This window comes from Caretta caretta, chromosome 1, assembly GCF_965140235.1.
Source record: "Caretta caretta isolate rCarCar2 chromosome 1, rCarCar1.hap1, whole genome shotgun sequence".
NCBI classification, from domain to species: Eukaryota; Metazoa; Chordata; order Testudines; family Cheloniidae; genus Caretta; species Caretta caretta.
Genome location: NC_134206.1, coordinates 118,169,014 through 118,182,666, shown reverse-complemented (window position 1 = coordinate 118,182,666; position 13,653 = coordinate 118,169,014). Strand labels below are relative to the sequence as shown.

The window sequence follows — 13,653 nt, the reverse complement described above, 5'->3', positions numbered from 1 at the left end:
TAAATCTGCAGCTGTTAGGGTTGCAAAGAAAATCTCAAAAATATGAGCTTAGTGTAGCCACAGCGCAAATGTTTGTCTGCAGAGAGCCTGAAACAAAAGATGCTCCATTTATCTGAGGGAGGAGTGAACTTGCGTGTCTGGTGGTAGTGATGTAAATGTCAATGTTATTTCAGTCTTTTAAAAAACAAAAACAGAGAGGGTCACAAATCTGCCACAAGTGGATGGTGATTGGGATACACTACCATTTACTTTTTTCCTGAACCAAGAAGGGGCCAAGGGCAAGGAGTCTGGCGGAGCTCTTGGGTATATTAGAGTCCCACCAAAGAGAGCCAAGATCAAAGAGCTCAGGGAGCTCCATGATCATACTTTGAATATCTACACAAACTACTCTGAATAGCACCTGATTCTGGTGAGTCACGTGGGCAGATCTTTCTTCCTTGGAGAAGTGCCCTTCACCCTTTTCTCCCCCAGTCTGAGTGAGGATATTTTGAACTAGCTGGTTGGATTCAACCTTTCTTTGTTGTGAGGTAGATATATTCAGTACAGCATGACTCTCACTATGTTTTAGAAAAATACCTTTAAATTTATTCCTGTCTGCTCTGTTTGATCAATTAAGTTCCTGTGTCACTTCTTGTTGGAGTAGCAGTTTGCCCTGGTGTCCTTGGCTATATTTCCCTGTTCTCCATGACCATGCTGTATTTCTTTGTCAGATTGGTTACAGCCATCATCCCAGAAGTATCTTCATTTCAATAGTGGGGGTCTACACAGATTAGTAAAGTGCTTTGGGATGAAAAAGGGGCACATAGACATCAAACACAGTGAAACTTATGGGGCCCTAAATGGCTGTAGCCCACGTTATTCTGAATGTGTAGGCTCATGTTTTTCATTTTGATCTAAATGCTGCTTCTGTGGTTCTTCATCCTGTTTATAGGCCTGTCTTTAATTATAGTTGTCTGCAATAGATTGTAGTGTGTAAAGAGACTGTACATTCATGCCAGCAGGAATGAATCGGTGTTAGAAGTAGAAGATTTAATAAATGGTTAATTCTTAAAGATATGGTGAAGGACATATTTGAATGTGAGAGCAGGGAGTGGCACGGACAGAGATGAGTTTTCTGCTGGAAGCTGTGGCCAGCGCTCTTTGAGGAAGCTAGTAGCGCACTGAGCCAAGTGCGCATATGTGGGAGGTGAGAGAGTTCCCTTACCGGTATTTTATTCCAGTTTTTTCAGTCCTGACCCTATCAGATTATCTAGGAACACTTTTAAAAATGTAAAAGCACAAACAGTAGTAGCATGTATCTAAAGAACAGTTGGGGTGGGGAGTGGGTGGGGCACCTTCTCCGAGAGGACAGAGATGTGGGGGGAGGGGGAGCATGGACCTGCCCCTGGTAGAATCCCGGGAAAGTGAGACGGACCGTGTCTCCTGAAGGTCACTACATCTGGGCTTTAGTGGATAAAGGGAGGCAGTGAAATCCAAAGGGGGCTCCTCACTAAGAATGTTTGCTGCCAGCCTCCCCCATTTAAATCAGTGGGCTGGTTGCTCAAGTGCCTCAGTTGATTATGGAGTCATGGGATGGGGGCGGGAGGTGTTACAGTACCTCCTGATCAGAGCGCTCCCTTAAGGCATATTATGGACTGCAGCAGCCACTCAGCCTCAGTTTGCCGACTGCTCTTCCCACCCTCCATTGTCTTCTGGGTTGCCCTCTGGCTCCGTCACTTACAGTTCCACTCCTTCCGAGGCACTCTGAAAATCCAGAATGAGCCTGAAGCAAAGTAAACATAAATTCTGCCTTCTCTTCCACGAGATCAGCTAGGCACCAGTCCCTGGCCCTAGCCAGCCTTCTCCACAACAGTGAGTGGTCTGCATCTGCTCTCCTTGCCTGTTCCCTTCCAGCTGAGCAGGGCTCTTGTTTGTAAGCCTCTCCCTGGAAGCCTGCTTCCTGCTCCAGGTGCCTTAAGTTGGGTTACTTGGGCTTTAGTAGCCCATTAACCCCTTCCTTCCTCATGTGGTGGCTTGTGTGCCCCAGTCACGTGAGATTTCTGAAGTTGGCAGGACCCCAAACACTTAAATAGAGCAAAACTGAGATGTTAAACTTCATCCAGAGTTCAGCTAGTGGCCAGTGCCGCTCACAGAGTACAGGCCTGCCTTCTGGGAAGGTGCATTCTGATCTAGCTGCACTTTCCAGATGGTTTGAAGGTGTAGGACCATGCAAAATGCGTTGCAGCTTCGCTGCAGATGTTGCTGAATATTCTAACATTCATCAGCCCTTTCTGTTTGGCAGAGAGGGATTCTGCAAACTCCACCTGCTAATGGTGTATATTTTTGCTGCTCTCGAGTTGCTGAATACAGAGCCTTAAAGCACACAGAGTTGCCTGTGTGTCCTCACTCCTCAGCATTTTACTTGACAGGGCTGGGGAGTAATGGGCCCAGCACTGTCTCAGTGTGCAGCCACTAGATCCCTCATCCCTTTTTTCCCATCACTGTCCTCTTTCCCCAATTCCAGGGTCACTTACCTACATGCTGCTTTCCCAGTAGAATGAAATTGACGTCAGTCTCCGTTTTCATTCTTGACTCCTGCTGGGCAAATCTACTCTACAGGAACAGCAAAGATTTGGACACAAAAGCTGCTGAGGGCAAATCCAAGAAACAACTTTCTGGGATGGTCCATCTGCCAGAACCCGGGTTCAGGATTCTGATTCTCTCCTAGCAGTAGATAACATGAATAACGATTCTGCTTGGTGACTTGTGAGAGGCAGTGTGGTCCGGTGGATAGGGCACTGCCTTAGGAGTCAGGAGACTGGGGATCTATTCCCAGCTCTGCTACTGATCTACTATGACACCTTTGGAACGCTGCTGCCTCTGTTCCCCTCCCATCTTTTTCCTGCCTTGTCTGTTTAGATAGCGATCTCTTCGTGTCGGCTACTGCCTCTCTCACTATGTGAGAACAGTGCCTACCGCAATGGAGATACTAGCGTAATACAAACAATAACACTAAATTGGAGCACAGAGCTGCTTTCCATACTGTGCCTCAGATGGTGAAGGTGTCATAGGAAACATGGGACTACGAGGGTAGCTTTATACGGACAGTCTGCCTTTCGTAGGTCACAAACAGAGACCAGGGCATGGCACGATACACAAATACGCTATCATCATGTTTCCCTAATACAGCAGATTGGATCAGTAATTTCTAAAGCAAGGTAAAGAATAGGTGTACATCGGCCTTCTGTGCTCTGAGGCTTTTTGAAGTCAAGAGTTAATGGCACAACACAGAATCCTGCCCTGTCCTTATGCCTATAATTTATTTTTTTCATTCCTTTTGATTATTTAATACTGTTTTTTAAATACAGTTGGCAGAAGAAAACATATATAGTTCACAAAAGAGAACTTGGTTTAGCCTTTTTTTCAGCAGGATTGTCTGGCTATGTAGACTCCCTCCTCAGGCCCTACGCTACCAGCACTTCCAGCTATCTTCGAGACACCACTGACTTCCTGAGGAAACTACAATCCATCGGTGATCTTCCTGAAAACACCATCCTGGACACTATGGATGTAGAAGCTCTCTACACCAACATTCCACACAAAGATGGACTGACTATAAGCCGTCAGGAACAGTATCCCCGATAATGTCACGGCAAACCTAGTGGCTGAACTTTGTGACTTTGTACTCACCCATAACTATTTTACATTTGGGGACAATGTATACCTTCAAATCAGCGGCACTGCTATGGGTACCCGCATGGCCCCACAGCATGCCAACATCTTTATGGCTGACTTAGAACAACGCTTCCTCAGCTCTCGTCCCCTAATGCCCCTACTCTACTTGCGCTACATTGATGACATCTTCATCATCTGGACCCATGGAAAAGAAGCCCTTGAGGAATTCCACCATGACTTCAACAATTTCCATCCCACCATCAAGCTCAGCCTGGACCAGTCCACACAAGAGATCCACTTCCTGGACAGTATGGTGCTAATAAGTGATGGTCACATAAACACCACCCTATACCAGAAACCTACTGACCGCTATTCCTACCTACATGTCTCCAGCTTTCATCCAGACCACACCACACGATCCATTGTCTACAGCCAAGCTCTACGATACAACCGCATTTGCTCCAACCCCTCAGACAGAGACAAACACCTACAAGATCTCTATCAAGCCGCCTTACAACTACAATATCCACCTGCTGAAGTGAAGAAACAGATTGATAGAGCCAGAAGAGTACCCAGAAGTCACCTAGTACAGGACAGGCCCAACAAAGAAAATAACAGAACGCCACTAGCCATCACCTTCAGCCCTCAATTAAAACCTATCCAACGCATCATCAAGGATCTACAACCTATCCTGAAGGACGACCCATCACTCTCTCAGATCCTGGGAGACAGACCAGTCCTTGCTTACAGACAGCCCCCCAACCTAAAGCAAATACTGACCAGCAACCACACACCACACAACAGAACCACTAACCCAGGAACCTATCCTTGCAACAAAGCCCGTTGCCAACTGTGTCCACATATCTATTCAGGGGACACCATCATAGGGCCTAATCACATCAGCCACACTATCAGAGGCTCGTTCACCTGCACATCTACCAATGTGATATATGCCATCATGTGCCAGCAATGCCCCTCTGCCATGTACGTTGGTCAAACTGGACAGTCTCTACGTAAAAGAATAAATGGACACAAATCAGATGTCAAGAATTATAACATTCAAAAACCAGTCGGAGAACAGTTCAGTCTCTTTGGTCACTTGATTACAGACCTAAAAGTTGCAATTCTTCAAAAAAACAAAAACAAAAAAACTTCAGAATCAGACTCCAATGAGAGACTGCTGAATTGGAATTAATTTGCAAACTGGATACAATTAACTTAGGCTTGACTAGAGACTGGAAGTGGATGGGTCATTTCACAAAGTAAACTATTTCCCCATGTTTCTACCCCCCCTTCCCCCCCATTCCTCAGATGTCCTTGTCAACTGCTGGAAATGGCCCACCTTGATTATCACTACAAAAGGTCTCCCCCCCCCCCTTGCTGGTAATAGCTTGCCTTATCTGATCACTCTCCTTACAGTGTGTATGGTAACACCCATTGTTTCATGTTCTCTGTGTATATAAATCTTCCCACTGTATTTTCCACTGAATGCATCCGATGAAGTGAGCTGTAGCTCACGAAAGCTTATGCTCAAATAAATTGGTTAGTCTCTAAGGTGCCACAAGTACTCCTTTTCTTTTTGCGAATACAGACTAACATGGCTGCTACTCTGAAACCTTTTTTTCTTGTTTCTCTGCTTAATTGCATTATTTGTACAGATTCTGAAGTAATTTGCTAGGCCTTAGTACTAGCATTGGTTGTTTGCTAATTTTTGAGAACTTTCATGCTCATTTAATCTGTAAAATGGGGATAATACTTATCTGCATAGCTGGTGTTAGGAGGGCTAATTAGTTCCTCTGTAAAGTACTGTACAAATCATTAGCAGTAATACTGTTTTAACTAGAAATGTAACTATTTGTTCTTGCTTATGACCGTTTCATTTTTTCCACAGATGAGGGTTATTTAATTTTTTCCTAAACACACACACACACACACACACACACACACACACTCTCTCTCTCTCCCCCCCCCCTCCCTCCCCAGTTACATTTACTTTGACCTGCCCTTGGCTTTGCTTTTGGTTTTTTGCATGGGCAGATTCCATGTTTCTGTGAGAAGCGGCTCCTTGCAGGTCTTTGTGTGTTCAGTGAGTAAGGTTTAAGGTACTCAGCATGAGGTTGGCTACCTGAGAGCTGCTATCCGTGACAGAGGAGTTGTATTGGAAGCACAAATTGGAATAATACAGTAGCATTGCCTGAAGGCGTCAACCATTAGAATACTGTAGAGTGATACTCTAGTATTGCAGCACTGCATATTGCCCAAGGCTGTTAGGACTCTGTATATCAGAATCCACTAAATGAGAAACATAATGGAAAAACTGATTAGCACAAGGGCACTGCTTTAGGGAAGCAATCCAGTAAAATGAAACCACAATGTTCACTTTATAATGTGTTTAGATAGTGTCTATTGCTTATGCATATCTTGTAGCAGTTAAACGTTGAACTATAGGTACATTTTCAGTTAAATCTCTTTCTTCCTCACCCTATAGTTATCTCCACAATGGAAGATAGGTTAGGTTTTCTCAGAAGCTAATGGCACCTGGTGCACAAGATAATCCAGCCCTGTGAGTTATGAGCAGTGCGGGCTGCCTTCCACCTGTAATAAGTAGCATCACCTCATATTGCGTGTTCTTGCCACTTGGCTGGGGAGCAGAATTCCAGGAACAGTCTCCCTGAAGGCACAGCAATATGTTGGGTAATGAATGCAGCTTACTTGATGTACATATACTGGGTAACTTGGCTGTGTGTGGTGAGAGGGGAGAAGGAGATGCAGTGTACATGTTTTGCCTGACTTGAAGATTTTAGGTAGGGCTGGAATTTATAGCATTATGCATATCTTGGCAACTTATTAAGGACTGCATATTTAATTTTTTTTCTCAAGTATGTATATCTTAACATCACAGAGATGAGAAATAAACTGCAGACTGCTTTGATGCTCTGTTGGGAACATGCTTAGGCATCATGTGATCCAGTTAATGTTGTTGTATGCTTCACTTTCCGTGAAGCATATGTGATCAGAACACAATTTTTTTATCCTGGATCTTGATATGTATATGAACTTTCTGACCACAACATGAGAAGAAAAATACAGCTAGATTAAGACTTGGCGTGAGTAGGTGAAACTCCATTGGCCTGCTCATCCTAGCTCTGCATTAAGCCCTGAATGGATGATTTAAAAATAAAATCGTGGAGTAGTCGTCTTTAAAAAAAAGAAATGCTTGAATTCCTTTTTGGGGAGGAGAAACAAATGCTTTAAAATAAATAAGTGAAAGCAAGAAGACAGAAGTAGGTGCATCAAAAACAGCAATCAGTAAGGTGCATGGAAGTGGGAGAGTTCAATCGGTGAACTAAATTGACTGAAATTGTGTGTAGGACTTTATCATTAAGGTCCACCCACAGTAAACCTACAGCTGTGATTTTGTAACCTCTTGGAGGCTCTGTTGGCTTAACTGCTTATAGTTATCATTGTTAAATATATGTCCCTATACCTGAGTGTCTGCCATCTTGACCCCATATTTTGTGTTCATGCTGAGTTCTTGGCTTTAATGTTTTATTTCTGGGTAATTATCCCATATGTGTTGGTGTCTATGGGAATTTTTAAGGAGTCTCTCCCCTTTCCACCTAAGAGAGGCAGTAGTATTGATAGCGTTCGCAGTCTCAGAGAGTTATTCAGGTACCTAGACAATAGTAATGATCCTTTTTACTCCTGAGGACATTCTGCACCAAAAAATGAAAAATTCTGTACACAGTATTGCAGAATTTTGCAGAATTTTAAAAGTTTTATTTGTCCATAAATAAATGCAGAGGCTCCATCATGGCATTGGGGAGCAGAGGCCACTGGCTGTATGAAGGTGGGATATCACCCTGCAGCCTCTCCAGCCTCGGGTCATGGACTCAGTGGTGAGGCTGCACCTGACCCTGACACAGCACAAGGCCTGGGCCTGCCCCAGAAACACCTTGGGGCCCTGCCCCTCGGTGCCAGGTGCACCAGGTGTGGGACTGGCAGGCTCAACCAGACAGGATCCAAGTGTGGAGGGGCTTAGTGTGGGAGGGATCCAGGTGTGGGGTGGGAGGATTCTCTGTGAAACATTCTGGGTGCAGGCAGCTCAGTGTGGGGTCTGGAGGGAATCTGGATGCACAGAGGCTTGTTTGGGGGGTATGTGTGCAGGGGCAATGGGATTCTGTAGGAGCTTCCAGGTGAAAGTGGTTGGGAATCAGCCGAGGGTTCTGAGTGTGGGGGTCTCAGCAGGGGGGGTCTGGGTGCTGGGGGAGTGGGGCTTGGTGAGGTGGGGGTCGGTGCAGCTAGTTGGGGGTCAATGGGGTGGGTGGGGGCTCAGGTTCATCAGGGTGGGGGTTGGAGTGCAGGGAGCTCTGGGGGGTGGACTGGGTGCAGGAGTGGGGGTTTGGAGGCTGGGTGCCTCCAGATGCAGTGATTGAGGTTCAGTGGGGGAAGGCTAGGGGGGTTCTGGTTGAGGCTTGGCAGGGGTGTCTGGGCATGGGAGGTCCAGATGCACGGGGGTTGGGTGGATGGAGGAGGAGCTCCCTGTACAGTGACCCTTCTCCCTGCAGCTGAGGAGTGATGGGGGCAGGAAGCAGGGGAGGATGCTGAGCTTCCTGCAGCTGGGGGAGGTTTCTGGGGGTGGGTAGGCTGGTTGTCGTCATCCCCCCCACACCCATACCACACAACAGGAAGAGGATGTTGGTTACAGTGGCAGTCGTTAAGGGGTTCTTTGGTGCACAGCAAAATAGCCATGGGTCGAACAGGAACCAAACTATGCGTCATTGGGCCGCTTGCAGGGATGGTGCCATGGTGATTTACTGTGTGCAGTGTGGAAACAGTGGGTTTTGCCAGCTGTAAGTGTAACAGGTTATGCGTGTGCTAAAGAGCTGCTGTGTGGATGAGGCCTTAATCCCAAGTCTTTAAGTGTCTTTGGAACTGGGTACTATCCTGCTCATCTGGATTTCTTCCATCTTCACATCTATAATTCTTTGATATTAAGTAATTTTATAAAAGAACCTCTTCTGTGAGCCTTCCCAAAACCAGACCTGGCAATGGTAATCTGACGAGCACTTTCCAGAACAGTAGTACCTAGAAACTTCCTGATGTAGCAGGTAATGTTACACTAGCAGTCTACAGTCTACGTTCTGGAAGGGAGCTCTTGAGAAGGCAAAGAGGTGAACAAAAAAAGCCATGCCGATTCCTATATTTTGATTTAGCGCTTGCTTTTTCCTTTGAACGTATATTGTAAAGGAAAAGAAATGCTTCAAAATGTTGCTGTGGTTTTGATGCATAAATCTGTTTGTCATACAGAGAAATCCCATGGTGTACTTTAAATACAGAGCATCTGAAGTATTCCATACATTATGAAGAAGGTATCTGGAATGATTAACAATATTGTGAATGTGACTGGGGCTTAAATTTGGCCTGGGATGCTGGGAATCCTGCATTTCCCACAGTGTGCAATTCCCCTGCTTTACAGTCCCTTAGGAGGTTTGTGGCAAAGCAGTTTCTATCCCTTCCCAAGGATCAGGAGAGTGAAGTTAGTTGTAGCTACACTTTGCTGCAGCTGCTGTGGCCTCAAGATGACAAAGAGCAACAGAGGGACCAGCAGGATCTTTTGAAGCTGTTGGGGAAGGACAGCTTTTTCAAGAGGAACTGAGTATATGTGCTAGTCATCCAAAGTGGGCTAACCTCTCTGAGCGGAATGTCTTCTCTTCTTGGCAAAGGCTGGGAATAATTTCAAATCTCTTTCTGGAAATGGCCAGGCCATCAGTAGCTCATGGATTTAAAGCAGCAAATAAAGAAAACTTTACGTGAAAATAAATGGCATCCTGTGTATCGTTTGTTATTTTCTTTATTCTTTTCCTTTCTAACCGCGCAACTTTTTGTCTACCATGTGTCTTGGTATATTGTTCCTTCACTTTTCCAGAGTTTGTTTTTTCCTGCAGAGTTAATATTAACTTCTGATTTATTTTAAAAAAATATTTTCTCCCTTTTCTCTGACTCAGATTCCTTTTCAGATCTGGCTTCTGTCCCCTCTGTTTTTAGCTTTAGTGTCTTTTCTCTCTACCCACCATTTCATATTTCCATTCCCCCACACCTTCCTGGACTCTTGGTGCGTCAACTCCATCCACAGTGAAGAAGAGGGAGAGTCTGAGATGGGAAGCACTGTTTATCTGGGTCTATTGCAACATTTCTTCCTTCCCTGCAGCAGGTTAAGGGAGGCAGCTGTGTTGTTGAGCCTTAAGGACCAGGCCAGTGGCTCTTGTCATGAGATAGGATGTTTAGGCCCCTCCTGGGCTTACTGAAAGGGTTTGTCAAAGTTAGGTCAAGGTTGGCTAACCTAACATGTAGTAGCCAGCCCTGACTTGACTTTAACCTGTCCTTCCTAGACCAGCTGAAAGGATGCCATGGGACATAGAAACACACAGGCATTGTAACGTGGCTATTGACTCCCTACAGCACACGTCTGTGCCTGTACTTCCGTGCATCCAGATGCTCTACTTTTGTTCTCATACCCAAACCAGTTCAGTGAAAAAGCGATTGTATTACTAATTTAAGGTGAAAAAAATATTAAAAGAAATGGATGCAGCAAAGGAGCTGCTTGGAACAGACAGTAGCATAAGCACAGTAACGTATTTTAAGAAAGGGGTTGGAATGGTCATTGGGAGAGGAGTGGGTCAGCTCTTCGAAGTTCTAAATGAAAATGGAGACAGAAAATCTTCCTATTACTAGAACTATTTATTTATGGCACCAACAACATATTAGGCACTCTACTGATAGGTAACATCTCTTAGGTGTACATGGCTCAAAAGTGGCTAGTTTTTTGGGGGTGCTTCAACTTTGGGGTACCAAGCTTGGGATGGTTACCAGGTCTGTATTTTCAGAAAGTCACTGAGAAAATAAGGCCTCATTCAGGTGTGTCAAAATTAGTCAAACAAAGCTACTGGTTACTTTTGAAAGTCTTGGCCATGGTTCCTCTCCTGAAAAGTTTACAAATTATGGAGAGGGAATGGTTCTAACAAGAGGCAGTGTGACTGGTCAGTGTAGTCTAGCATGGGAGACTGATGACCTCTGTGATTTGTGTTTTTAACTGTATTTATCTGGAGGGGAATGGGGGTAAGAAGAAAGTCTGAGGTTGGACAAATGACTTGACTTCGTTGGCTGGTTCAGAGAAATGTATGTTAGGGTGGACTTGAGGGAAGTGAAAACAGGTTGGGTTGTGAGGGTGGAGTTCTAGGCATGGGGGTCTACATGGAAGAAGTGGAGAATTTTGGAGGGTGCGGGGGAGGGGCAAGTGTGTGTTATACCGTGGGATGACTAAAGCACATTAGCTACTGCAGTGTAAAAACATAGGCACATCAGGGTTACTGCCAGGAAAACAAGGAGAAGTCAACCCCATGCGAAGGTATAGTGCTGACCTCGCTGGACTACCTTGTGGAAAACACTGCAGGAGCCTCTCTCCACTAAAGATTTTACAGTGAGATAATAGTGTGGGTTTTTTTTCTCCCCCCGTAAACTCTTCCCCCCAAACCACCTGTTTTTTAAGCAGTGAAGATAAGGTCTAAGAAAATGTCCTCTTTCAGTGGTGGTCTGACTTGCATGGTTTTACACAGTGTTTCTCAGAGTTCACAGCAAAATATAAATGCAGAATACTGAAGGAATCTCTGCCTTACCTAAGTGTGCTCCGAAGATACCTTTTTAGAATGCACAGTATCTGGAGTAGTTTGCCTTATAAACATGGCTACAATGTCAGTTGCCTAGCTATGGGAGATAGATGTAGATTGTGTGAATTATGCTAAAGAAAATGGAAAGGAATGGTAAATGCAAATGCATTGCTTTTGTGCTTAATTATAATTTGACAATCTTGCTAATTATCCTTTTAATGAGAAGTGATTTATCTCAATGGATTCTGTAAGTATTTTTAAATGAAACTCTTTTGGTTAGCTATCTAAAGTATTTATCTCCTGTCTTCAACATGAAATAATAGGAAAGATAATAGGCAAGCCGGGATGGGGAAAACCCACTGTCTGGAAATCTTGTCTTAAGGGTACTACTCTGTGTGTGTTTAAATGATTAAATGGAATGGCGGTGCTGACTCTTCTTTCTGTTTTTCAGGGTCGGCATGTCAAAACAGGTCAACTGGCAGCCATCAAAGTCATGGACGTTACTGAGGTGAGCAAAGAAAACATTCTTTCGCTTTTTAGAAATAGGAAAAAAAAAACCTGAACAATAGGAGTTGGTAAGTGGTTTAACCCTTTTTTTTAATGGCAGTTCTCAGGTGAGAGTGATCACTTTCTGTTTGCAGGAGCTGACCTGCTAGACAGTCTGCCCTTCTGTGGCTTTGTGTTCATGAGGGACATTTGCTTGAGTTGCTGCAGGTGGTCCCAAAGTATCTCAGAATCAGGAGCGTCTCCTTTGCAGAAAGTTCTCAAAGAACGATGACGATACTGATTTTTAAATGTGACTTCAACCTTCTGCTTTTATAGAAGAAGAAGGTTATGGGGGACACATGGGGCAGGAACTGGAGGATCATAGTTCCGCTAGTACTTTTGAATACATTTTATACCCTTTTTAGGCTGAAAAGGAAGTGGGTCCAATAAAGCTCCCAGTGGCCTGAAAGCAGAAACATCTGCTAGAATGATGAGCAGATTGCTGGCAGAATTCAGCTGTGTAAAGTAGTAGTTGTAACTGACTCGGGGGATTCACTGTGGAGTTCAGATGGGAAAGAGGGGAAATTAACCCAGCCAAAAAAAATAAAAATGTGTCTATTTTTAAACCTGTACATATATAATAACTTTAGTTTTCTCTGTTCAAAAGGAGATTAGTTTTAATTAAAATATTTAAAACAGATCAGAATAAAGAGGATTTTTTCTGTAGATTGCACTTGTGTTGTATTGAATTCTATATGCAGTTATCACATAGACTTCAGATTTAGAATTGGACAAAATCTTTGTATGTGTTTCGGTAGCATTATACTGGCTGAGCAGCCTCTGAAGAACCCATCATCAAACCAAGCATCCAATTGTCCTCAACCCCATTCATCTCCTATGGTTATTTTTTAAAAAAAATGCATCAAAGCTCATGGTGGGTTGTACACAAAGCAGAGTCTTTAATCAGCGGAACGATTATGTTACAAGTAAATGTACACCTTAGACATATTAATTTGTTAAGAAGATTGCTACTCGTTTTATGTTTTGACATATGCATGCGTGCACACTCCCAACTGGATGTGTTACCTTGGACACAGGATCCCAGGAGGGTGGATTAGAGCCTTATGGCTAAACCATTTAAAAAATGTATAAAGCAGCAGCCAGGGATATGTTAACTGATAGGACTTCAGTTATGTCTCTGGATCTCTGTATCAGAGTGAGACTGCTGATCTTAAGTTAAGCTGTTATGTCTGCCAAGAGCTAGACATGCTTTCTTCATAAAACGGGCTAATAAAAATCAATTTTCAGCTGTAAGATTGTCTAAGGCTGCCTTTGTGAAGGGGCACGGTTGTATTCACTATAGTCAGCATGTAGGCAAAGTAGGGAATACTAGGGTGCGTTGACTTAGAGCGAGTGCTCTTTAATGGCAGATGATAGTATCAGTGCAGCAAATACTCACAAATCAGGTTATTACAAAATTAAGGGTTCTTCCACAACCTGAATTTGATTATGCTACACATCTTAGATCTCTTTTTATGGCATGCATTAATAACTAGCAGTTTGGATCGAAAGGTTACATTATACAAGGAGAACAGTAGAAAAAAATTAGTCATGTAGATTGCGACTGAGTTAATGTTAGGGGGAGATGCCTTAGCTATAGAATTTTTTCTTCTTTTGAGTGCTTGATTTTGCAACCTTAATACTGTAGAAACACTGTTTTCACTTAACAGCCCTAGACTGTTGGGGGTGTGGGGGAAGAAGGAAGGGAGGAGAAAATTTTGAGATACTAGCTTGTTGGAGCTTGCAAGTATCACAGGCTTCCCCAATAGACTTTGTAAGTTCTTTG

The 13,653-nt window shown here is 43.9% G+C and overlaps 1 protein-coding gene across 4 annotated transcripts in view; it reads left to right on the top strand.

Moving 5' to 3' along the window:
* The window catches only part of MAP4K4 (mitogen-activated protein kinase kinase kinase kinase 4), a 242,746-nt gene that overhangs the window by 92,237 nt on the left and 136,856 nt on the right, over positions 1-13,653 (top strand). For all 4 annotated transcript variants that reach the window (XM_048857604.2, XM_048857623.2, XM_048857614.2 and 1 more), the window contains exon 3: positions 11,773-11,829. In XM_048857604.2, the coding sequence (XP_048713561.1) occupies positions 11,773-11,829 (57 nt within the window). The remainder of the gene's footprint in view (positions 1-11,772; positions 11,830-13,653) is intronic.